Genomic DNA, 25,006 nt, shown 5'->3' on the forward strand with positions numbered 1-25,006 from the left:
TATCTTTAAAAAATACTCAAAAATAATCTTCAGGTTAATAAAAAGGATAATTTAGAAAATTGATTCTAACATGACAAGTTCATAGTACAGTTTCACGCTCTAGAAAGAATCTTAATTAGACTGATTAGAAATCAGCCTCCTCCTCCCCATCTCCCAGGATCTGCCTCTTCAGCCCAGAGCTCTGGCCTAAGCTGTGCACACACACACCCCAGTGTAGACGTCACCATCTCCCCAGCATCTGATAGGTGCAAAACCCAGCATGCCCCCCCACACCAGTGCTTGCAGACTCCTCCAGCTCCTCCCCGTCCCCCCGCAAGAAAAACAAGCCCTAGGAATGAAGGTTTCCCGTGGCCCAAGATTTTTAGGGTGAGACAAGGAACACATACCCCAGGAGGTTGTTTGAGCTCTCAAGAATTCAAGTATTACAGTCATATGATTCAAGGATTTATTAAGTCATACATGCAAAACATACCGCTAATTGCATTAGCAAAAGATCAATGTAAAAACACTCCACGATTCTGCAACTGTCAATTTAAAAAATGTTGTTTTAGTGGTTGAGAGGTCCAACCTTGTATTCTTGCCAGCGGGTAAGCTGTACAGAACTTGATTAGCACGAGCGCGGGCTCACGGAACCCCACAGACCCGAGGGGACGTGGTCAGGCAGAGCGAGAGGTGTGTGTCCAGGGGGGTGAGGCAGGAGGGAGGGCCAGCGTTAGTCGGGGTACAGTACTGGTGATCTGGCAAGACAGTGATGTTAAGAAAGTTCATAGTTTAGGAATATCTAAAATATTTCAAAAACTATAAAGCGGCAACACATGATTTTTACACCTAGTTACTAGAAAACTAAGGAAAGCGCTTATTAGCTCTGAATAAAGTAACAAAGAAACAGGAATGCACTTTTACTAATCTACAAAAAAAATTTCTAATGTATTATCAGAAAGATTTTATAATACAAGGAGGCATATTGCTCAATAAGAAGGGGTTCTCTAAGAAAAGCGCTAAGTGAGCAACTATGGGAACGACCAGTTCAAAGATGAATTAAATGCCCGATTTCAGGAGGGTTGGTAGGTCTAAGAAAAAAGAAAAAGTTTAAAACACTTAGTGATAATACCGACCTTTCTTCATCTTTTACTGCACTGGACAGAAATTAACCTTTAATGTTTTTACCCGTGACACTTTTACTCAGTTTAATTAGGACATGTACAATGTAGTGTAAATTAACCTCCGTATTTTGTCAAAATACTGTCTTCGTTCTTTGATCGCCCCACGTGCTGCACACCCCCGGCCGGGCACCCGCAGCCGGAGTGGACACTCGGCCCCAGGGACGTGGGCGGAAGGGCTCTGTTCAAAATCTCAGCAAAAGCGAATACACTAACTCTTTCCAAAAAAGTCTCACTACAAAATCTAAGAGAGGGACCCGAAGAGCTGAGTCACTACACTCACTGCGTGAGGACTGACCGTACAGTGTTAGCGGGTGGCGCGGGGTCAGAGGGCGGCGGGGCGGCAGCCCGGGAACGAGGCCAGGCCGCTCTCCTACCACAAACGAGCGCGTCTGCGGGTGCAGACCGGGGACGCCGGCTCTCCTGAAAGACACAGGTCTTGAACGGTTTAGTGCTTAGTGTTCTCAGCACAACAGCGCAACTTAGTTCGCAAGGTATTTTGGCAACTCTTAATCTGAGCAAGAATAGGGGCTTTTGAAAAATAAGGCTTTAAGAAAGCTTCCCATTTTAGGGCTAAATTTTAATATAATGTGAAAGTTTGAAGTCTTACACTTTAAACAAACAAAACCTAAAAATTACTGATTGGTTCAAAATGGTTTTTATGGAAAAACTAATCTGTAACAAAAACTTGGCATTGAGTGCGAAGGCTCCACCATTTTTGAGCAAAGCGTACAAAGGTTCCGAGGGGGACAGGGCGGGGGTGGGGGGAGCGGGTGGACATTTACAACAGCAGGCATTTTCTCTTCCTCTTCTTGACGGGAGGGGGGCAGAGAACCGCTCGGATCGCTTCGTCAAACACTGTCTTGAGGCCTCGCTGCGTGAGCGCTGAGCACTCCAGGTATTTTACCGCACCTGCCGAGAAACACAGCCTCGTACTGCCACGGGGCCACGGCCCGCCAAGCACGCGCCTGCCCTTCCGGCCACCGCGAGGGCAGGGAGCGGCTCCCCAGGCCCTGCCTCCTGCCAGCCCGCCAGGAGCAGCAGAGCAACACCTGATGTGCGCCCCAGCTCGTGAAGGCTCACCCCGAGGGCCTTGCCTGGCTGGCTCCCCAGAAGACAACAGAGCTGGAGTCAGAAAGACTCACGCTCTCCTTGCCCAGACTGGACTCCCATCTCTGCCACAGAAATAAAGGCACAGACAAAGCAGATGTGACAACGCAGGTGTCCTACCGATCTCCTTAGCCATGGCCAGACCCTGCGGGTAGGTGATGGGAGTCAGCTTCTTTTCCTTCAGCTTCTCGATCGTGTCTTTGTCGTCCCTGAGATCAAGTTTAGTCCCCACCAAGATGATGGGGGTGTTGGGACAGTGGTGTCGCACTTCGGGGTACCACTAAAAGGGAGAGAGGAAAAAAAGTCACAATACGCTCCCTCCATAATGAGCATCCTCCTCCTAAATCCCACTTCCACGAGCACCAAACTGAGTCAGCCACCCCGCCCTCCAGCCCCGCTCACCCCCTTGCAATACCTTCCAGAACCACGGGCCCACCTATCAGCATTCAGTTAGCAAGCTGGGTGCCAAGACCGGCGAGCCTACGGCAGAGGCTCTGCTCACCAATAAGAGCAAGGGGAGAAGGGAAGGGAAGGGCCCCCTCCCAAAACAACGATCTGTTTGGTAAAATGAGTCAAGTTCTTAGATCATCTCCGAGAATCCTTCCTATTCAGCAAAGAGTCAACTGGGCGGAGGTCTAAGCTCTGCCACCCTGACCACCCCTGAACACGTCCCTGATCCAACTGAAGGGCATCCGGCCCCATCATGTTTCACTAGGGAGTATGTGAGATCCAGGAGTGCAAAGTCCTGGTCACCATTCTTGTTAGATGACCCCACCGGACGGGACTCCGAAGTGCTCATTATTTTAACAAGGCACACAGCATTCCTCAATCAGACCCTGAAACTTCAGGACTCTACATAATAAAGTCAGAACTACAAGATCAGTTTAAATAATTAAAACTCCTATCACTAAATAGTATTTTGCCTCCTGAGAATGGAATGACATCATGAACCAAAATGTTTCTCTAAAATTTCCCCACTTACCTTTGCTCGAACATTTTCAAATGATGCAGGACTCACAAGAGAAAAGCAAATTAAGAATACATCCTACAAAAAGGAAATAGGGAGGCGTTTAGAAATGGTCTTACAATGACGAATGCACTTCGCTTTGTAAATGCTGTTGGGAATCAATCATGAGACAAAACGCGTATTATGTACCAGCAGCTTGTGTCTAAAGCTCACTCCCCGGTTTCCCCTTCAATTCTGTCAGAAGGCTCCCAAAGCGGAGCCAGCACACAAAGCAGCCAGTTACTTGTGAGAGGAGGGGAGAAGATTTACTGGAATGTGCTAGAATCTACTGAATCCAGGGAGGCCTCAAACCAGACCCCTGAGAGGCTTCTTTAACATCGTTCCCAACTCCCACTGGGAACTTAATGGCCCTATTTATATACCGGGACAAAACCAAGTGTCAAGATACCACACTCCGGTATTTCTGTAAAATGTGGTCTCAGTTTATCAAAAAACAGTCTATTTTAAAACCATTTACCACTGGCGTGCTTTTCCGTAAGCTCCCCATGTGCATGTTCAATAACGTTTAGTTACCCTGGGCTGCTATTAAACTGCTTCCTTAAGAACTGCCCCCGGAGTCCCAGGCGCAAAGTGGGGCGTGGCTGGTGGCTCTGCGAGCACAGCCCAGCGTGCAGGAGGCCGCTCGGGCCCGGGAGGGGCGTCTTCCCGGCTGGCGGCTCCTCCAGCCCACGCAGGGTCTCTGGAGGACTTGCAGGCGGGGCCGCCGTGGCCGAAGCAGAGATTCAAAGGAAAGGTCAGTGCTGAGGAAGTGCCTGGAAGAATTTCTGACTGACTGCAAGCCATACGTCATTGTGTACTGTGTAAAAAGTCGAATTTAAATATTTACCTGTATTCAAAATTGCCTAAGAGTTTCTAAAATGCTAGGTTTTTAAGACATTTTCCTGGAAAAAGGCCACTATGCTGCTTTGTGAAATGTACCCAGTTCCCAAGCTAACACTTGCAATCATCCCGCTGGTATCTCGTACCTGGAAAGGGAGAGAAACATCCCACACAACAGCTTTTTATAAATGACATTTTAAAAACGCTAGCGCATGCACTGGCTTGTCCAAGAATCACCGTGGCATCTGGGCACCTGATTCCATCATTTCCAAGCGAGGTTGGGTTAGCTCACCAGCACCACAGCCACGCCCCAGACAGGCCCGCTGCACCGGGACACCAAAGCGGGGGGAGCCCCCGGCAGCCACGGTTAGTCCCACGCCGGCTCAAGCATGCGCTCCGGGGTCGGGGGGGAGCCTCCACGCCTCCATCTCCAGCCCGCCTGGAGAGGCCCCTTCTGGGAGCTCCGGCTTTCCCTCGGCGGGAGGGGAGCAAGCAGTTCACAAACCGCTTTATTTCAAGCTAGTAGGTAAACTGTCTCGCTCTACTGAAAGCACATTTCGTCAAGCAAAACCCAACCTTGAGTGAATTAAATACAGAACACTCAAGGAACGTGAGGCTCAACAGGAAATCCTGGGAAAACTAAGTGAAACGAGAGAACAGATAGAGCTTGAAACTGAGGTCGACTGAAGGTTTTACATACGGCAATCGGCTTGTCTTTGCCCCTGGACGTTATATCCTTACCATACGTTTCTGCAACCTAGTAATGCATGAGAACTTTGTTTCAGTTTAGTAAAAAGTGAGGAAAATAAAAGTTAATATAACCCATTATTTTTCCATCAGAATTGTGTCTCAACCCTCCCGAACGATCTGAAAGCAGATGATTATCTAACACCTACGATGCCAAATACCAAACCCTCCACCAAACCCTGTGAAGGTCAACGATGGTGGAGACACCAGGTCAGGCAAATACTGGGGGGCTGGGGGGAGCCACTCTTCTCTACCCCAGCAGCACAGAGGGCTCCTCGTCCAGCAGAAGATACAACACACCTGAGAAGCACACGGGTCACGGCCAGTCATGAAATGTTAGCGAAGGTGTGTCCGTGGGCCACCACGGGCCCTCCCTAGCAACAGGCACACTTGGCAAAGACCTCCGTCCAAGCTCTGAGACATATGCCCAGCCAAAGCCACCGCAAATGGGAGAAGCACCTGTCTGTAAAAACAGGCTTCTAAGAGGAAAGGTGCCCCAGAAGCACGGCCAGGTATGAGAGCTGTGAAGGCCTCAAGTCTCCTGTACAGAAATGCTGGGAAGGCGGTTTGAATTTGGGGTCCTGCATTACTGGACTGAACAGCACTGCCACACTGGGACCTTTCATCACCCCCCCCGCCCCCCACCTCTGGACGGGACCGCCCAGAAGGGACAGCATTTCTAGTGTTTACCACAGTGCTTTCAATTCACTCCTTTGTTCCAACAAAAATTGAAAGACTTGCTCTTCAAGCAACATAGAAACCTGCAGTTCTTCGAAGAGACAGACGGACAAGACAATTGTTTTAATTTCATCTCACTCAAGCTTCTCTGATCTATAATTCTGAGAATATTAAAGTTGTTGTAACTATCCAGGTTTAATCTACAGCTGCTTTTGAAGATGTGTGCCCCCGAGGCCTTGACATGAAGCCAAATCTTTGTGACACAGAGACTCATGGGCATCGGCCACGAAAATGCAGCTTCAGTTCAAAATATCCTCCAACCACATCTGTTCTGCCCCTTTCAATTTTTAAGAACATCTTTTTTGATGAAAACACACACTTTGCATCCTACATTTAACATTGTACCATCTGCCTGTTCCTTTCTCCTCCTTCCCCCACGCAAAATATGGCTTTAAAATATACTTCCAGGGGCGCCGGGGTGGCTCAGTCAGTGAAGCATCTGCCTTTCAGTTTCAACTCCAGTCATGATCTCAGGGTCGAGGGATCAAGCCCTGCATCAGGCTCTGCACTGCCTGCTTAGGATTCTCTCTCCCTCTGCCCCTCCCCATCCTCTAAAACAAACCAAACAAAAAACAAACCTAGCACTTCTAATAAATAAAAACAAATTAAAAATAAACAAAATGGGCTTCTGATACTTATCTCTTCCAGCAGCAATTCCTTCCAACCTTTACGTTCTACCCCAACACCCTGCAGAGTCTGTGCGGCTCGCTATTTACGCCTGTCCTGGAGCCTCTTCATTCCACCTGAGCGGTCCCGCATCACAGGCTCACCCTTCCTCTGGCTGAGACGCCGCCTTCCCTGTGCCGGCAGGGCACTCCTAACCACACAGGCTCCCACCGTGCCTGCAGAGACTGTATCACCGCTCCCCCTCGCTGGTCCAAACCACCGCCGCCCCCTCGTGTGTGGAGGGCATCGGCAAGAGCCGGGTCAGCGCACGGCAGAGCGGCAGTGGGCGGACCCTGGGACGGCCAGCCTCTCCCAGCCCCGGATGCACCTGCACTGCTCTCTCCTCTCCTTTCTCCCAAAGGCTGTCCAACCTGGTTTTACTTCCAGGCTGGGAACATTTTTCACCACAGGCATTCTACAAACCCAGGAAAAGGAGCAGGATACACACAAGGCAAAGACACGGTGCCTGTGGCATCCACGGGGAGCGGCTAAGAAAACAAGCACTGCAGAGAGGGGCAGCCCAACCCCTGGGACGCAGCGTGGCGTGCGGCTCGGCTTCAGCAAGCTCCTATGGGACGGGACAATCTCCCAGGATGCTGAGGCCAGACAAAGTCCCTACTGACCAGGCTGAAATGAGACCAAAAGTGAAGAAATAAAGAGAAGACCACGGCCTTGTCTGAGCACAGATAACGGTCACTGTGCAAACTGCAGAAACATCAAACATCCCCCTCTCCCAGCCCACAAGCCCATGCTGGCACCAGTCACAGCTCTGGCCCGGCTTCATCCCCACCTTCCGGAGGAGATGGATTAGAGCACCCTAAAACTACCCTGCTTCCCACCAGCACCCCATGCAGAGCAAGCCCCGCCTCCTCAAGCCCTCACGGGAACCATGCACCCCAGAGCCTCCAAGGCGTGTGTCTAGCTAGGGACACAGAGGCAAACCCCATCTGGTTTAGCCACAGGTGCGTTCCTAGTGACCTCCGGCTGGGGAACACAGATCTAGTAACAGCCAACTTAACAAAGTAGAAAGCCATCTGAAAATCAAAGCAGCCAAGCTAAATGCTATTGTTTTCCTTCTGACCAATGTCCAGCAGTCTAGCCCTCCTCAGGCTAAGCTCGGCCAGAAGACAAGAGGCCCAGTGTGTCAGCGGCCAGTGGTCCGGTGGGGCAACGTGAGCTTCTGAGACCAGCACAGAGCTCGGGTTGTGACTCTGGCCAGTCACACAGGTTCCCACTCACACCACTAAATCCAGGAACAAGAAGGCAAATACGGTGGGCTGGACACGATGCACAGCGCTGGGCCTGAGCACTGCATGGAGCACACCATGATGCGGAGCAGGCCACGGAAGGTGCGGGTGCAGAACTCAAGGTATTTTCAAAAAGAGAGAATAAAGGTAACTTATTCAAGGACAGAAGAGCCTAAATGATTACTTGAGAAAAACAGAACTCTGAAGGACAGTTTCTACTCCATCTTTCAGAGAATGAAGTAGAAACAGATGCCTTACACAGATCCCACTTCGCTTCCTGGAGCCAGCCCACAAACAAGGACAGCAGCGGTAAATGACCACAGGAAACAGAACATCAGTTTCGGGGTCACAAAGCCCTAAGGAGAGCGGAGACCTGGGTAAGCAGTCACCCATGGGCCCTTCGGGGTCCAGTCAGGGAAGAGCCACATAAACGGGCCTGCAGACCAGAGTCAACAGCCGGAGACCAAGTTCAGTTGGTGCCAAGTTCAGAGGGGGTCCCCTCTGGCAGCCCGGAACCACCAGGCCTATCCCCCAGGAGTCAAGATAACCTTCCATCCCCAAAGGAGTCCAGAAGGAAGTCTTTAACTTCCAGATCGCTGCTCTCCCCTCTTTGCTCTAAGCACCACAACATCCCCTGTGCTGGTGGTGGTGTCATACTCTGTGTGGGAGGCACCTGAGCAAGAATCATGCCATACCCCCTTTTACACATCCAAGTATCGGACAGGAAAATAGCACGTTACACAGATGGGACAGAAAGAGTTTAGAAGTCCTGCCCCAGAAGGACCACACCCCTTGGCTGCCAGGCCTCATACCTTGTGGCTTGCTTCGGTCTGTTACTGGACCTACTGTTCTCTCGGTAGAGAGTGGGAATCTGGCCAAGTCACCTTTGACTTACTGTGAGTGACTCCCTCAGAGAAAAGAGCCCCACCCTGCCGGGACCCCTTGAGTCACAGGAGGTGGTTCTCATTTCTCAGAAAGGACACCACGCCCTTCCAGATGTATCCAGTGGGTTGGAAACTCCTATTCTACCAGTCAACAGGTTAGCAAATCCACTGAAAATCCGGAATTATCAAGCACCCGTTGGGTCATTTTTAGCCGGAGATTAACTGAGATATCACTCACTCAGCCCTCCCACTTTATAGTTCTGGTCTTTGTTTGGACCGCTACTGTAATTCAGCTAAAGGACAATCGCAAAAATCCACAGCTTAAAGAGATTGTATCCGGTAATTCCTCCAGGAGGAAATAAATACAAAAGATGATGACTATTGCATAGACAAACTGTATTCAAAAGCTTAAAACTAAAGAAGGGGGAGGGGTCCCTGGGTGGCTCAGTCCATTTAGGGTCCTGAGCACCCGACCCTTGATTTTGGCTCAGGTTGTGATCTCAGGGTCATGAGGCTGAGTCCCACATAGGGGCTCTGTACTCAGCGGGGCGTCTGCTTGAAGATTCTCTCTGCCCCATCCCCCATCTGTGCACGCGCAAACTAAGTTTAGGGGCACCTGGGTGGCTTGGTTGTCTCTGACTTTTGGGTTCGGCTCAGCTCGTGCTCTCAGGTCCCGTGCTGAGCGCAGTCTGCTTGGGATTCTTTCTCTCCCTCTGCCTCTGCCTTCCCCTGCTCTCACCCTCTTTCTCTCTCAAATGAATAAATCTAAAAAATAAAAAATAAGTCTAAGACTATCACTAAATAGAAGTTTAAGGGAAAAAATGGGGGTAGACTGGAAATGACTGGTTGTTTTCACCAGCGCTAACACGCACCCCATGCCCACCTCCCCACCCTCCAAGACCGTGATGGTCAAATCCACCCAAGGGTCAACGTCTGCTTTCTCCAGGATGTCTCCTTGACCCTGACTCTCTGGTCCTCCCGGCTTGCTGAGAGCACGTACAGCAACTTCCATTCACTAGGCCCCATCCACACTGACCTGAAGAGCTCTCCAGATCTGCGGCTCTTCACAGCACCCGCACTGCGGTGTCTGTGATGTGCCGGGACTGTTCTGGGTGCTTTACACAGACCGCTCATCTAATCCTATGAGGAAACAGCTCATGACTAGGACCGTGAAGAAACCTGCCAGGGTCACAGAGCTAGGAGGCGAGAGCACAGGGTTTCAAACCCGCAGAATTTGCTCCACTGCCTCTAGTGTGTACTCCTTCGGCCACTGAGTCACCTGAGTCTCTTTAAAAGTCTTTACTGTTAAAATGATGAACAAACATGTAACAAGATAAGCAAATGGTACAAACAAGACAAGTGCTTATCTTAAGAAAAGGCCTTCTAAGTGTATTTTCACCAGCTATGGACCTGACTCGCTTTGGTATATTTAGTTGTCTAGAATGGAAGCAAAGCTAATCTCGAGTTTTTCTTAACAGTGGACACATTTTTACAAAACTGAAGATTTAGGCACTGGGCGCCTGGGTGGCTTAGCTGGTTAAGAGACTGCCTTCAGCTCAGGTCATGGTCCCAGAGTCCCGGGATCAAGTTCCCCATCAGGCTCCCAGCTCTACAGGGAGTCTGCTTCTCCCTCTGACATTCTCCCCTCCCGTGCTCTCTCTCATTGTCTCTCTCTCAAATGAATACATAAAATCTTTTTTTATATAATTTTTAAGATTTTATTTACTTATCTGACAGAGAGAGAGAGAGATCACAAGTAGGCAGAGAGGCAGGCAGAGAGGGAGGGGGAAGCAGGCTCCGCGCTGAGCAGGAAGCCCGATGTGGGGCTCATCCCAGGATATTGCGATCATGACCTGAGCCAAAGGCAGCCGCTTAACCAACTGAGCCACCCAGGTGCCCCAATACATAAAATCTTTAAAAAAAAAAAAAAAAGGATGATTTAGGTACTAAAGCCATAGAAAGATGAGCATGTGTTAAACCCAAAGACAAGTCATTAACTTGATTTTTAAAAACTCCGTGGTACCAAACTGTCACAAAACAAACTGACCTTGCAACTAATTCCTACTGAAACCAGTCTGCAAGAATAACACAGGACCTATTTCATACGGTGGTCCAGAAATTGAGATGAGAGCAGGTAAACACACGGCACCACACTCAATAACCGGTAATGCTAAAAAGGAAACAGACAAATCCTTGATCTGCATCTAGGACATTCAACTACTGAACTTAACCGTGCTACTACTTAATACACCCCAAAGATGGCAGTACGGCTGGCCCCTGAACAACGCAGGAGGGTAGGGGCACTGCCGCGCCCCCCCCATGCAGCCAAAAACTCCAGATATTACTCTGACTCCCTGAAAACTTTTTAATAAAACACCTGCTGTTGACTGAAGTCTTACTGATAACGTGACCGGTCCATTAATATATGTTCTGTAGGGGTGCCTGGTGGCTCGGTGAGTTAAATCCTCTGCCTTCGGCTCAGGTCATGATCCCAGGGTCCCGGAATCCAGCCCCACATCAGGCTCTCTGCTTAGCAGGGAGCCTGCTTCCTTCTCTCTCTCTGCCTGCCTTTCTGCCTACTTGTGATCTCTGTCTGTCAAATAAATAAATAAAAATCTTGAGAAAATATATATATATGTTCTGCACGTTATGTGTAAAACCCACCACGTTCCTACACTAAAGTAAGCCAGAAAGAATGTTACTAAGAAAACCTTGAGGAGGAAATATACTCACAGTACTGCAATGTATTTATGGAAAAAAGTCCTGGTCTGAGTGGACCTCTGCAGATCAAACCTGCGTGTTCAAGCGCCGACTGTGTAAGCAAACCCACAAGTGATTTGCACCTACAGTCAAAATTATACATTCAGAAGGATGCATAAAAATCAGCCGTGATCCTTACTGTTTGCGGATAGGATAAGGGACGTAATCGGTCATAATCTTCTTGTCCGGCTGTATCCCATAAACCCAAGTTCACCGGTTTTCCATCTACCATAACATTCGCAGAGTAGTTGTCAAAGCTGCAGAGGAGAGAAAACACGGTCAGTCCACAGCCCCAGAACATTAGGCACAGGTTGGGGTCTTGAATTACTGTTGTGGGGAGGGTCCCGGAGGTTTGCCAAGGCCAGGAGTGGCCTGGAGGCTGCCAGGCCAGACATACCAGTGCACATGCATGAGGAGGTAAGAAGTGGAGGGAAAACGGGCTGTGGTGTAAGGAGAAAAACAAGCACCTGGAGAAATGCCCAAGAAACAAAGGACAAGCTATTCCATTTAACTAGAACAAGTTTCTGTCAAGCAACAGAAAACCTTATTTAAGATTTTATTTATTTATTTGACAGAGAGAGAGCACAAGTAGGCAGAGAGGCAGGCAGAGAGAGGAGGAAGCAGGCTCCCCACTGAGCAGAGAGCCCGATGGTGGGGCTCGATCCCAGGACCCTGAGATCATGACCTGAGCAGAAGGCAGAGGCTTCACCCACTGAGCCACCCAGGCGCCCCAGCCTTTGCTTTTAATAAAGAGAACATTAAGGTTTTTCTCCTCCTGCAACGCCTGGGTGACTCTGTCTTTGCCTTATTTAAATTCAAACTGGTTAAGTGTCTGCCTTTGGCCCAGGTCATGTTCTCTGGGTAGATGATGAGCCCTATGCGGTTCAATCCCAGGACCCTGAGCCCATGACCTGAACTGAAGGCGCCCCAGGAATGGTCTTTATAAGTCAGACCTAAAACTCCATGAAGGTGGCATGTTCACATAAAAATGCCAAACTTTCTTTATGGCAAAAGGCCCCCTATAACGAAGTTCAGAGACAAATGAGACAGATTCATATTTCTTGTAAGTTCCATCAGTTAGAAAAAATTTCGGTACAAAAACAAGCAAAGGATTTCTGCAGGCCATTCACAGAAGATTGCAAATGGACAGCGAACATTCACAGGACCTTAAACTCACTGGTAATCAGAAATGCAAATGAGAAGATAACTTTTTTCAACACCTGTTCCCCACAGTCCAAGTTGAGGGGGCCACTTTAGTCAGAGCTGGTCCAAGTGACGGCCTTTTGGCAGCAACCGGGTAGTATCTACCAAAAATTTAAACAACCATTCCCTTTTGACTTGGCACAGTTCCACTTCTAAAAATCAATCACAGGTGCACAAAGACACATGCAATGATATTTAACACAGCAAATTAAAAAAATTAAAAAAAAAAAAAAAAGAGAAAGAGACACCTAACGACCAGTGGTGTTACCAGGTATTGTAGTTCAAAGTCACTGATAACAGGTAATGATTTAGCTCTACATAAGTGTAGATTAGGGAAGTCCCTGCCATAAAACCAGAATATCCATAGTTACGATCCCACCTCTAGGAAACTTTGGAGACCTCCTCAAAGTACGTGCTATGTTGTGCTCAGGAGGTCAACACAGGTGGGACCCGCGCTGTTTCCTCTCCACCAGCATGGCAGCCGTCCAGACACCGCTGACACCATGGCCGCAGGGCGATACGTTATGAGGCTTGGCTATGGGGACTCCCTAGTAACCCCATCATCAGAAAAGGACTTTTCCATCCCCACCCAATTCTGTTGCCAAGACGGAATAAGCAGCTCAGTAGCCAATTCTGTCCTCCCATAACCGCCAACACATACCCAAGGTTTCAATTCCATGGCTTGATAACTCAACAGCGACCTGCAGCCGTCTGATTCCCTGCCAGAAAAGGCCAACTGCAATCTAACAGCCTATTTCATGTTCCAGTTCCTTGATCCTTCACACATAGAGCCCAGAGAGCCAAATTTATCTAAAACTCTTACATTATCCAGTCTTCATACATCAGTTAGTTAACTTTGTTTCCTGAACGTCTAAAAACCAATTAAGAAAGCTATGTGTTGGGACGCCTGGGTGACTCAGTCAGTTAAGCTGCTGCCTTCAGCTCCGGTCATGATCTCAGAATCCTGGGATCGAGTCCCGCATCGGGCTCCTTGCTCGGAGGGGAGCCTGCTTCTCTCTCTGCCTCTGCCTGCTGCTCTGCCTGCTTGTGTGCACGCGCGCGCTCTCTCTCTGACAAATAAATACAATCTTAAAGAAAAAAAAAAAAAAAGCTGTGTTTCATCACAATGCAAAAAGTTTACACTACATATATATATATTTTTTAAGATTTTATTTATTTGTCAGAGAGAGAGAGGGAGAACACAAGCAGGCAGAGCAGCAGGCAGAGGCAGGAAGAGGAGGAGGCTCCCCACTGAGCAAGGAGCCCAATGTGGGACTCGATCCCAGGACCCTGGGATCATGACCTGAGCCGAAGGCAGCAGCTTAACCAACTGAGCCACCCAGGCATCCCTACATTACGTATTTTTTTTTTCTTTCATTACGTATTTTTAAAAAGCCCAAACACATGCCTTATAATTAGACGTAGGTGAATGTTCGGGAAGAAAATTAATCAGATCTGTTCATGTGCAAATTAAGAATGCCTTTATAGCCAAACAATGATCAAAGGAAAAAAAAAATCACAGACAAGTTAATTCCCAGTTTAACTCCATACTTACACAGTGGGGATGTATTCTCCAGGAAATGCATTGGTTGTGTAACTGATCAGTAGGCAAGTTTTACCAACAGCTCTAGAGAGAGAGAAAAAAATGGTGTAAGTTGCTTAGTCAACATGAATATAATCCTTTCATTACTGTTAAACTTATAGAAAAATCAAGGAGTATGCACCAAGTACTTAGCATTTAACGGTTTCCATAATCTTTTACTTAACACTACATAATTTTATCCTGAAATTTATAATAAACTCGAATTTCTCAAAAAGGAGCCTTCGTGTTCTGTTTAGGAGTATGGCATGAACATTCATGGTCAGAAACAGCTGTTCAATAAGCCCAGGTTGAACAGGAACAAGATTTTTAAACTGAAAGTCTCTCCTGTAAACATCTGTACCAGTCTTCCATCCAAGATTCTTCAATCCTATCCTCAAATCATTGTGATGAATACTAATATGCAAACACAGCCTTCCTCTACAACTTCCACTTGGTTGCTAAGTAATGTATCTTGCAGCCTCGGAGTGGTAGCTCAAACCCACCACCTTTGAAAGCCTTCCCTCTGGCATCAGTAATGACTGTTCTCTCTTAACAGAGTGCTTAGTCACTGACCACCACACACACAACTGTGAACCACAAAGAGCCACACAGAATTCACTTTAATTCATCCGTATTCATTTACCACCTCCCCAACCCCCATCCTCCCGTATCACCATAAGCTTTTAAAGCAACTAACAAAATATATTCGACGTATTAATTAACAGCTCAAGGATGCTGGCATAAACTTCCAAACAGCTGCAAAGAGGAGAAAGTAGAAAAGAATCGTGTAGAATCCTCCAAAGACAGAAGGGCCTCCTGCACAACTGGTAGTGGGTACCGCGTACCATCAGGCCGAGGTCAGAGTGGTGGTTCAAAGTTTCCCAATTGCCCGAAATGTTTTTTCATGACAATATCTCCTAAAAATTAGTATCACAGCACCCTTAGCCAAAAGTGGTTTCCAAATCTTACACTCTTATGGTGACTTCAAGGGCTTCTGAGAGCCTGTGTCCCTGGCTTAAGGATTCACTAAATGCTCTCCCTAAAGAAGCCCATCTCCCTGCTGTCTCCTGTCGGCTTACCAAGGTCATGCCCGTCACACAATGAAGTTCTGGGTTGTAAGAGTTTGTTGCTCAATCTCAACTACTACGAATTAGGATTCACCATAAAGAAGTTTAAGTGCTTTTCTAGTTTCGGAGCACCCTTAGCTGAAGGCAAAAACCTCTCGGCTAGGACAGAGGACAGGCCCATCCAGTCTTGCCAATACTTGTTTTATTCATATTATTATTAAAATAGGGCTTAAAAGTTGGAACTCCCCCACCCCCAAAGACCTCTGCGGAGTCAAGCATTACATCATGAGGAAGTAGCTTCCAACTCTTAAAGGCTTTCTAAACAAAAATGACTCACTGGCCACACATTTTGTTAAAAGCTTAGAATGTCAAACCTGTATGAGCAGAACGCTGAGATCTTTCGTCCTCACCCTGGATCTGAAGCCCAGAGCCAGCTCTTTATCAGTTACTGGCTGGAATTGTTAGTAAGTTTCAACTTCCTCACACCTCAGTTTTCTCAACTATAAAAGGAATGCAAGACTACCAACTCTGTCACAAACTCCTGAAAGCATTAATTTTATTTCAATCTATACCGACAAAGTGCATGCTATGCAAGGAAGAACAGCAGAGGCTGAAGATCCTGCAATGACCAAAACCTCAGGGAATCTGTGAGGTTAAGTAAAAAAGGAAGAATGCAGTCACTGCATAAAATTACAGATGTGGTAAGTGTTACTAAAGATGCTCTGGAGGGGCGCCTGGGTGGCTCAGGTTGGTTGAGCGGCTGCCTTTGGCTCAGGTCATCATCCTGGAGCCCCGCTTCAGGCTGCCTGCTCCACTGAAAGGCTGTTTCTCCTGGTGCCCATGTACTCGCATGCTCGCTCTCTCCCTCTCTCTCAAATAAATAAATGAATAAAATCTTAAAAAAAGAAAAAAAAGATACTCTGGAAATGTACAGTAAAGGGATCTAACCTAGTCTTGGAGGGCCCATGAGGAAACTGCAATGTATACTGAAACTTAGAGAAGGAGTGGAGCCATTACAGGAGGAACATTCTAGGCAGAAGCAACAGCATTTACGGCAAGGCCCAGAAGCAGCCCAGTATACCTAAAGAACAAAGAAGGGGGAAGCAGCAAAGGAAAATATGAGGAAATTGTCATCTCTTCTTGTTAAGGGCATGGGACTTGATCCTTCTTGGGAAGTCCCAGAAGATTTTTAGTTGCCAAGAAACCATTAAATTTGCATTTTTAGAAGCAGCCTCTGACTGCAGTGTGGAAAGAGGACAGAGGAAGGAAGCTGGGGCTGGAGGCAGGAAAACAAGAGTGGTGTGAACCAACAAGGGGGCTTCAGGGGGGAAGACAACTGGGCCATTTCAAGAACTTCCTAGACATGAAGCAGAACAAGATGAAGATGGCTCAGCCATGGATTACATGCGGTAGCTGAGGGAGAAGAGTAGAGTCTAAGGCCGTCACCAGTGAACCTCTTCTCAAAATTACAAATGTTGTATAAAAATGTTAATACATATTGCCTCTTAATGTCAGAAATAAGCAGCTATAAAGGTTTTAATGGTTAATATGCCGTAGTAGCACTTCCTTTAAGAGCCTGTCCTACATCTCTTCCATATGTATGAAGAACAAAGCCATATTACTATAAATATGACCAACTTTGTTTTAAATACTCTAAAATTTCTTTTTCCTGCAACTTCATCTTTAGCTGAGCCATCGTCTTTGGAAAGATTTAACTGTAAAGGAATTCAAGGTACTGGCATAATCTGACATTGACTTAATTTTTTTTTTTTAACCAATCCATTACAGTATTTGCTATAAATCTAAGTTCTATAAAAAATTATTAAATAATAGGGGCGCCTGGGTGGCTCAGTGGGTTGAGCCGCTGCCTTCGGCTCGGGTCATGATCTCAGGGTCCTGGGATCGAGCCCCGCATCGGGCTCTCTGCTCAGCAGGGAGCCTGCTTCCTCCTCTCTCTCTGCCTGCCTCTCCATCTACTTGTGATTTCTCTCTGTCAAATAAATAAATAAAATCTTTTAAAAAAATTATTAAATAATAAAATTCTGACCTTTTTTTTTTTTTTTTTAAAGTAGGCTTCACACCCAATATGAAGCCCAACATGGGGCTTGAACTCACGACCCGGAGATCAAGACCTGAGATCAAGCAAGAGTCTGACTCTTCACTGACTTGAGTCACCCAGATGCCCCCAAATTCTGTCTTTTTAATTAAGTACATGTCCAACCTTTGATTTATTTACTTAGTTTTTAAAAACAGACACAAAGAAAAAAACAGATAAAAAGAAGATGGTTATTTACCTCCCCTTAGTGTTACTTATTCACTCCTTTTAAACACACTCCACAATCAAACTCTACAGGCCAAAGTAAACAGGCTCGGGCAGTGAGAGCTCCCCACACTGAGGATGGAAGCCACATCTGGTCACAGCCCTAACTGATGTTGCCACAGGATCGCTGGAAGTTACCATCTCCTTTGGAGTTTCCAATTTTATATATATACTTAACTGCTCAGTTCAACCTCTTTTTAATCTTTGAAAGCTGCCATGAAGTTAACAAATGAACATGAGTCTACTGGACCAAAGTTCACATGAGTACATTTTTTTTGCCTGTGTCTCTCCTGCTCTATCTTGTAAAAATAACCCAGATTAAAGCACGTAACTTATGTTCCTATTATGTTCTTTGTTTTGCCATCAGGAGAACTCTAAGGAAACTTTAAAAAAAGTTGGGGTTAGGGCACCTGGGTGGCTCAGTGGGTTAAGCTACTGCCTTCGGCTCAGGTCATGATCTCGGCTCCCAGGATCGAGTCCCACATCAGGCTCTCTGCTCAGCAGGGAGCCTACTTCCTCCTCTCTCTCTCTCTGTGCCTGCCTCTCTGCCTACTTGTGATCTCTGTCAAATAAATAAATAAAATCTTTAAAAAAAAATAAATTAAAAAAAAATAAATAAAAGTTGGGGTTAGACCTCAGTATTACCAAAATCTATAAACCAAATCTTAAGAAGCACAATCAATAACTCTGGAAACATGGTTCATCTTCTCATGTTAGAAAAGTAAGGGAGGGGCACCTGGGTGATCTGATTCTTGATCTCAGGGGTGTCAGTCTGAGCCTAAGCTGGGTACAGATTACTTAAAAATAAAACCTTTACCCCCCCCCAGAAAAGGGAAGGGATACAGTATAGGAAGTTCAAAAATAAGAACTTCCTGCATTGCCTCATTTAAAAAAGATACACGCCGGGGGTGGGGGGGGTGCCTGGGTGTCTCAGTCAGTTAAGGGCCTAAACCCTGGTTTCAGCTCAGGTCCATCTCGGGGTCATAAAATCGAAGCCCACGTCAGGCTCTGCACTAAGAGCGGGATCCGCTTGAGACCCTCTCCCTCACGCTTGCTCTCTCCCTAAAATAAAATAATTTTTAAGGATTTACTTACTTGACAGAGATAGCACAAGTAAGGAGAGCGGCAGGCAGAGGGAGAGAGAAAAGCAGGCTCCCTGCTGAGCAGAAAGCCAGATGCAGGGTTCGATCCCAGGACCCTGGAATCATGACCCGAGCTGAAGGCAGCGCTTAACCAATTAAGCTACCCAGGCGCACCAAGTAAAATCTTTTTTAAAAATAAAATAAAATTTAAAAAGATACACGGATCTTATTAACAGGACTGAAAGACCAGATTTCTCCAATCAGGAAATAAGAAACCCTATTACTATCTAAAGTACCTAGATCTTGGGTCATCTGGGCGGCTCAGATGGTTCAGCACCCAACTCTTGGTTTCAGCTCAGGTCATGATCTCAGACTCTGGGCTCAGGGGTGGGCTGCTGGAGATTCTGTCTCTTTCTCCCTCTTCCCCTCCTCCTACTCCTGCCCTTGCTCTCACTCTCTGCCTCTCACCCTAAAATAAATAAAACTTTTTCAGAAAGTACCTAGATCTTAAAGATCTATTAACAGAATGTAGTGAAATGTGAATTCTATGTATTAAATACATATTCATATTTCATATTCATATGCACAAATGAAAGACCCTAAATCAAAGTCCTCAATTTACCCTGTGAAATGGGGTTTGGGAACCCTCCAACTGTAGACCTTCAATAAATGCATAATCATGTAGAGAATAAATTCAGAAAATGCATGAACAGAGTAGTTTAGTGCTACAAAACCACAAACTCTAATCTGAAATTCTGATACTCTGTCACTAACAGGGGACACCACAATCAACTTATAGAAAACCATTATCACCATCGCAGGCTTCAATAAAAATTAAAAACCTATATAGTTTCAAAAACCCCCAAGGCTGAAGATGCTAGCTCTAAAAGTTCAATTCTGAAGTAGCCTTTAGTCTTCAGACCCCTGCCTTCTATAACCACCAAGCCTAATCCTGGAGTACTTGCTATTTGGATCTGCAGAATATAGAGTTCAAAAGCAAGAATTTTTATCTAACTACGTATCACCCCCATTCTCCTTCAAAATCAAATCCTCTTAAAATAAGCCACCTAGGTGGCTTAGTCAGTTTTGGGTCTGCCTTTGGCTCAGGTCATGATCCCCTGGTCCTGGGAACCAGTTCCATACTGGGCTTCTGCCTCGGCGGGGAGCTGGCTTCTCCCTCTCCCTGCCATTCCCCCCTGTATGTGTTCTCTCCCTCTGTTAAATGAATAAAACCTTTAAAAAAAAAAAAAAAAAAAAGCTCTGATAATGGGGAAGACATGGAATAAGAAAATAGAGCAAAATATTGATTACAAAATCTAAGTGGAAGGTGTTCACTGCGTAATTCTTTCAACTTTTCTGTATGTGGGAAACTTTTCATATTAAGATGTGGGAGGAAAAATATTCCTCTGATGACATGTGGTAACTGCCTTGGTAGCAGGATTCCTGGTAAAACATCCCCTTTTTAGTAAGACTAAAATCACAAGAACTACCTGGTGGGTGATGCTGAGGTAGAAAAGTAGTTAAGTACTAATACATTCCATGATTAATGCAAAAGATTATAAAAAGTGGCTTTAAGATTTCTAAAAATTACTGTTACTCCTCTACTGAACCCAACCTCAAACTTTTACTAGGATTACCATTTTAAGGTTAAAAAAAAAACAAAAAACAAAAAACGGAGGACGGGGGGAGCGCCTGGTAGCTCAGTGGGTTGAGCCTCTGCCTTCAGCTCAAGTCATGACCCCAGGGTCCTGTGATCCAGCCCCACATCGGGCTCTCTGCTCTGTGGGGAGCCTGCTTCCCTCTCTCTCTCTGCCTGCCTCTCTGCTTACTTGTGATCTCTGTCAAATAAGTAAAAAAAATCTTAAAAAAAAAAAAGACATTAAGTATAATTTTAACCACCAAGATCAGAGTCAAATAACAAACCAAATTTAGAAGCCTGTGTAGAGGGGCGCCTGGGTGGCTCAGTGGGTTAAGCCTCTGCCTTTGGCTCAGGTCATGATCTCAGGGTCCTGGGATCAAGCCCCGCATTGGACTCTCTGCTCGGCAGGGAGCCTGCTTCTCCCTCTTTCTCTGCCTGCCTCTCTGCCTACTTGTGATCTCTCTCTGTCAAATTAATTAAAAAAGAAAAAAAAAAAAGAAGCCTGTGTAGAATTCAAACACCTTTACAACAGGTCAAAAATATGGAACCCCATCCCTCGAGACAAAAATACAAAGATAATTCATGAAGCAGTTAATTCATGGTTCATACCTTCACTGATCATTCAATCGAAGTGAGTGGAGAGTACGTAAGTGGTGTACATTCCTAAAAAGATGACATCATCGTGGAAGGTATTTTCACACTCAACTAAAAAAATTCCTGGAGAGCAATGTCTAAATTAGACACTGGGCTGGAGACCACTAGCCCAATCTGGGGTGAACATAGAAGGGCTTCAAGTCACTCACTCCCAGTCAACGAAAGTCAAACACCACTACTAAAAATGGTTTAGAAATATCTGAATGTGAGATGCTGTCTTAACTAAGTAAAGCTGGGAGAAAATCTTGGGAGTAGAGATGCCCCAAATAAAAGTGACAGACCCTGTGTTCAGGAAGGGCTAGCAGAATTAGGACCAACAGAAGGATCTGCAGAATTAAAAAGTATCAAAATTTCATTTCAATTTTATACTCAATACCAACTTAACTGCTACACAGAAAAAATCTATAGAGAATATAAGCTAATTGATCCTACTTATAATACAGTTATAACATAGCTTTTAACTGTACTTTCCAAGAATGTATTTTAGGTAAGCAAGCTTGCAATTTATGCAACTTTATGCCTTTATTGTTTAAACTGCCCTTAACTGTCTCAAATTCCACACCACTGAGTTCTGTGCCGCACAAAATTTAGACCCACATTTACAGCTATCACAATTTTTCATTAAAAGAACATTCCAGCTATATTATCAAGCATGCTTTGTTTGGATAAAAGTAGAATAATATTTTTGGTATGGAATATTATGTATTTAAATTTCTGACTGAAGTCATGTTTGCTATATGCAATCCCTTATTTAAATAGAGGGGGGCGCCGCGTGCCTCAGTCCATTAAGCATCCGACTTGGATTTCAGCTCAGGTCCTGATCTCAGGGTCATGAATTCAAGCCCCACGCTAGGCGTGAAGCCCATTTAAGTAAATAAAATTGAAATTAAAAAAAGAAAGTATCAGAGGGGGTACCTGGCTAGCTCAGTGGTGGAGCATGTGACTCGTGATCTCGGGGTCACGAGTTTGACCCCCACACTGGATGCAGAGATTACTTAAATAAATGAGTAAATTTTTAAAAAAATAAATAGAACTTAAGTTGTTTATTCCACTTCTAACAGGGCTTAGCCCCAGTCTACATCAACGTCAAACACAGTACGAAAAAAGCTGAAAACTTAGAGAATTGTGTTTTATGCCTTGCACTCCCCAGAGAGCCCAGAGGAAGAGAAACAGCAACAGTGAGGCTGGCTGTGGGCACTCACATGGCTGGGACCAAGCACCTTCGAGGCAGTTAGTATCCAGCATCTTGTTTAATCCTCCCAACTTCAACTTCAGGCCCCTGTCCTGGCGGATGAGTGATATGCCCAGGGTTTCCTGATTTGAAGGAGGGATCCAGATCCCACAGCAGGCATTCAACAAGTATGTGACTAAGATAAAGAAGCTAATACAAATAGCAGAAGTCCCTAATCTGTAACCATTAAATATATCTGCTACACTTATTTAGTTCCAGAAATTTTCAATTAACAGTATTACATTCTATGGTTAGATACTAAATTGGCAGCAAGCGGACTTTAAAAAAAAAAAAAAAAAAGTATCTCATACTCTAAGCATACTGCTTCTGCATTTTTAATTTTTAAAGGAAATTCAGTGAGAGCATTCCTAAGACAATGTGATAGACGTTAATTCATTACACGAAAGAATCAAGCTTCATTTAAACCAATTTACTGATTTCCCTATTAAACTAACTAGCTGAATATTTTTTGCCCCAACTGGAAGTAAAGCTTTCTTCTGAAGAGTTTAAAAGACAAAAAAAAAAAAAAAAAAAAAAAAAAAGACCATACCTATTCCTAAATAGGCAAAAGTTGTCATTTTTAGCTATATACACAGAACCATTAAGTGTTAACGTTTCACACGATGATTCTGACAAATCATACAGATGGGCACCTTTTAAAAATCAGCTCAACTGTCCCTGAATCTGAATTAGCGGCAGAAACAATTTCGAATGTCTAATTTACGACCGTCTAAATAAGCTAATTCACAACATGGGAGGCAAAAAAGCCACATCAGCCCTAATGACAAGTTTGGGGAATATTAATGAAAAGGAAGAGCCATGCCAAAACTCTTCCTTCGACTTTACAAGACCTGAGAAATGTACCAGTTGCATCCTGAGTTTGATGAAACTGATAGTAATTCTTGGAGCTTCCTTGTTACCACTCAACACTACTCGAGCCCTGCTGAGACACACGATTTTGCTCGCATTACACTGAGATTTTTGTTTCTGGGAGAGAAAAAAAAAAAAAAAACTGTATAAGCCAAGTCTTGTCTTCCTCTAGGGCCTGTAACCACCACAGACAGTAATGAAAAGAAATGCCTTGAGTCACAGGGCAGCTCCGCTCAGGGAGCCTGTTCTGCTACATCCCATACCTAATGCAAGAAGCGAAAGCCAAATTTTTTTTTTTTTTAAATAATGACCACACCACTTGCAGAGCAAAGAACAGTCTTAATCACACCCAGCTCCTCGCAGTTAGAATCTCAAAAGTTTCTCCACGGAAAGAGCAAAAATTACCACCCCCCCAAAAAAATGTTTTTTTTTAAAGCAGCGAAATACAGCGGAAGATACCCCGTGGTAAATCAGTTTAGGGTCACCAAACCAGCCCGGGCATATATTCGTCAAGTCCTACCGACCTGACCGCCGGGACACACGGAAGCGCTTAACCGGGCTCGAGAGAGTGATGTAAAAAGCCCAGAAACGGTGCTTTTTTTTTTTTTTTTTTTTTTTTAAACGAAAGGCAACTGCAAGCCCACCGATGGAGGGGCAGACGACCGAGGGTGGCGGCGCGGCTGGTGGGGTCCCCGCCCGGCGTGCAGCGGGCCCGAGAGAAGGCGGGAGGGTGGAGTTCACTTTTCCCTTCGGTCGCCGGTCGGCAACTCCCTCCCCCAGCAAAAATTTGAAAAAGAAAGAAAGGAAAAAAAAGCCGGAACCAGGCCCGTGCCGTCTAGTCCCGCAGGGAAGTGAGTGGCGGCCCGCGCCCCACGCCCCACGCCCCGCGCCCCGCGCCGCTGAGAAGCCAGCTCCCGGCCCGCGCCAGCGCGCCCGGCCCCGGCCCCGGCCCCGGCCCCCGCCCGGGCTCCCGGCCCCAGCCCCGACCCCAGCCCGGGCCCCAGCCTCGGGCCGCGCACTCACCCGTCTCCCACCACCACACACTTGATGGCCTGCATCTGGGCCGCTCGCTGGGCCGCGGCGGCGGCCGGACGCTGACGCGAGAAGCGGCGGACTCGGGGCGCAGCGGACGGGCAGGCGCGCGACTGCGGGCGGCAGGGCGCGGGGTGCCGGGGCCGCTGTCCACGCCGCCTCGCCCTCCGCCGACGGGAAGCCGGAGCCCAGGAGCGGCCACCACCCAAAGCTGGGGAAAAACTGCGGAGAAACAGGAAATGGCCGCTCCACTCACATCCGGTCTCCCCTCCCCCGCGCCGGCGTGCCGCTCCCAGGCTTTGGGGCGGGGCCGCTCCTGCCCGCGCGGCTCCCGGGCTTCCTGCTGGCTTCGGGGTCGCTCGGGAGCGCTCGGGAGCGCTCGGGAGGGCTCGGCTCGTGGGGCGGGGCGCGGGGGCGGGCCGGCCGCCATCTTTGTGCCACCTGGCGAAGGACCCAAGATTAGCCTGCTTCTGTGATAGGAAGATGAGTTTCTTCCAGAATATTCGAAACCTGAAACTCGAAAGAAGGGAATACCACACAGTGTACCGTGTTTCAAAGATAACGTCTCCGTTCGTTAGGCCAAGAATGTGCTGAGATTTCTTCTCTTACGTATGCATTTTGTTTCCAGTGAGTTGAACATTTACTAGTCCTGCGCTTTGTACCAAGTTCTGGAGATGATGCTCTGTTAGTACACCATTAAGGTGCCAATATTTTGGTATATTTCCTGTTTTTTTGTTTGTTTGTTTGTTTTAAGTTGGCTCCGTGCCCAGCCTGGGGCTTGAACTCACAACCCTGAGATCAGGAGTCACATGCTCGGGGGTGGGAGGGAGCCATATATAACCTTTTGGTTATATATGTATGTAACGACAATTTTTTTAAAAAAAGAGAGAGAGAAATACATGCGTAGAACTTTTTTTGCTTTTTTGTTTTTCTCCCTTAGGATTTCATTTATTTAACAGAGAGAGAGAAATCCCAAGTAGGCAGGGGTGGGGGGAAGCAGGCTCCCCGCTGAGCAGAGAGCCCCACGGTGGGCTCCATCCCAGGACCCAGAGATCATGACCCCAGCCGAAGGCAGGGGTTTAACCCACTGAGCCACCCGGGCACCCCGCGTAGAACGTTTTTAATGGTCATTTACTATTCACTCCCATTATGCCGGTGGCCCTTAACC

At 46.5% G+C, this 25,006-nt stretch overlaps 1 protein-coding gene across 2 annotated transcripts; it reads right to left on the bottom strand.

Moving 5' to 3' along the window:
- Positions 1-431: 431 nt before the first annotated feature.
- Positions 432-24,024, bottom strand: RAC1 (Rac family small GTPase 1). Of its 2 annotated transcripts, XM_044233843.1 has the most exons (7): positions 23,830-23,933; positions 13,917-13,988; positions 11,298-11,415; positions 4,817-4,873; positions 3,253-3,315; positions 2,391-2,550; positions 432-2,072 (listed from the first exon to the last, which is right to left on the bottom strand). In XM_044233843.1, the coding sequence occupies exons 1-7, from the start codon at positions 23,862-23,864 to the stop codon at positions 1,942-1,944; spliced, it is 636 nt and encodes a 211-aa protein (XP_044089778.1). In that variant the 5' UTR covers positions 23,865-23,933; the 3' UTR covers positions 432-1,941. The 2 variants fall into 2 exon arrangements, with proteins under 2 accessions (XP_044089778.1, XP_044089777.1); XM_044233842.1 differs by lacking the exon at positions 4,817-4,873 and having other exon boundaries at positions 23,830-24,024.
- Between the last annotated feature and the right edge of the window lie 982 nt (positions 24,025-25,006).

Source organism: Neovison vison, chromosome 14, assembly GCF_020171115.1.
Source record: "Neovison vison isolate M4711 chromosome 14, ASM_NN_V1, whole genome shotgun sequence".
NCBI lineage: Eukaryota > Metazoa > Chordata > Mammalia > Carnivora > Mustelidae > Neogale > Neogale vison.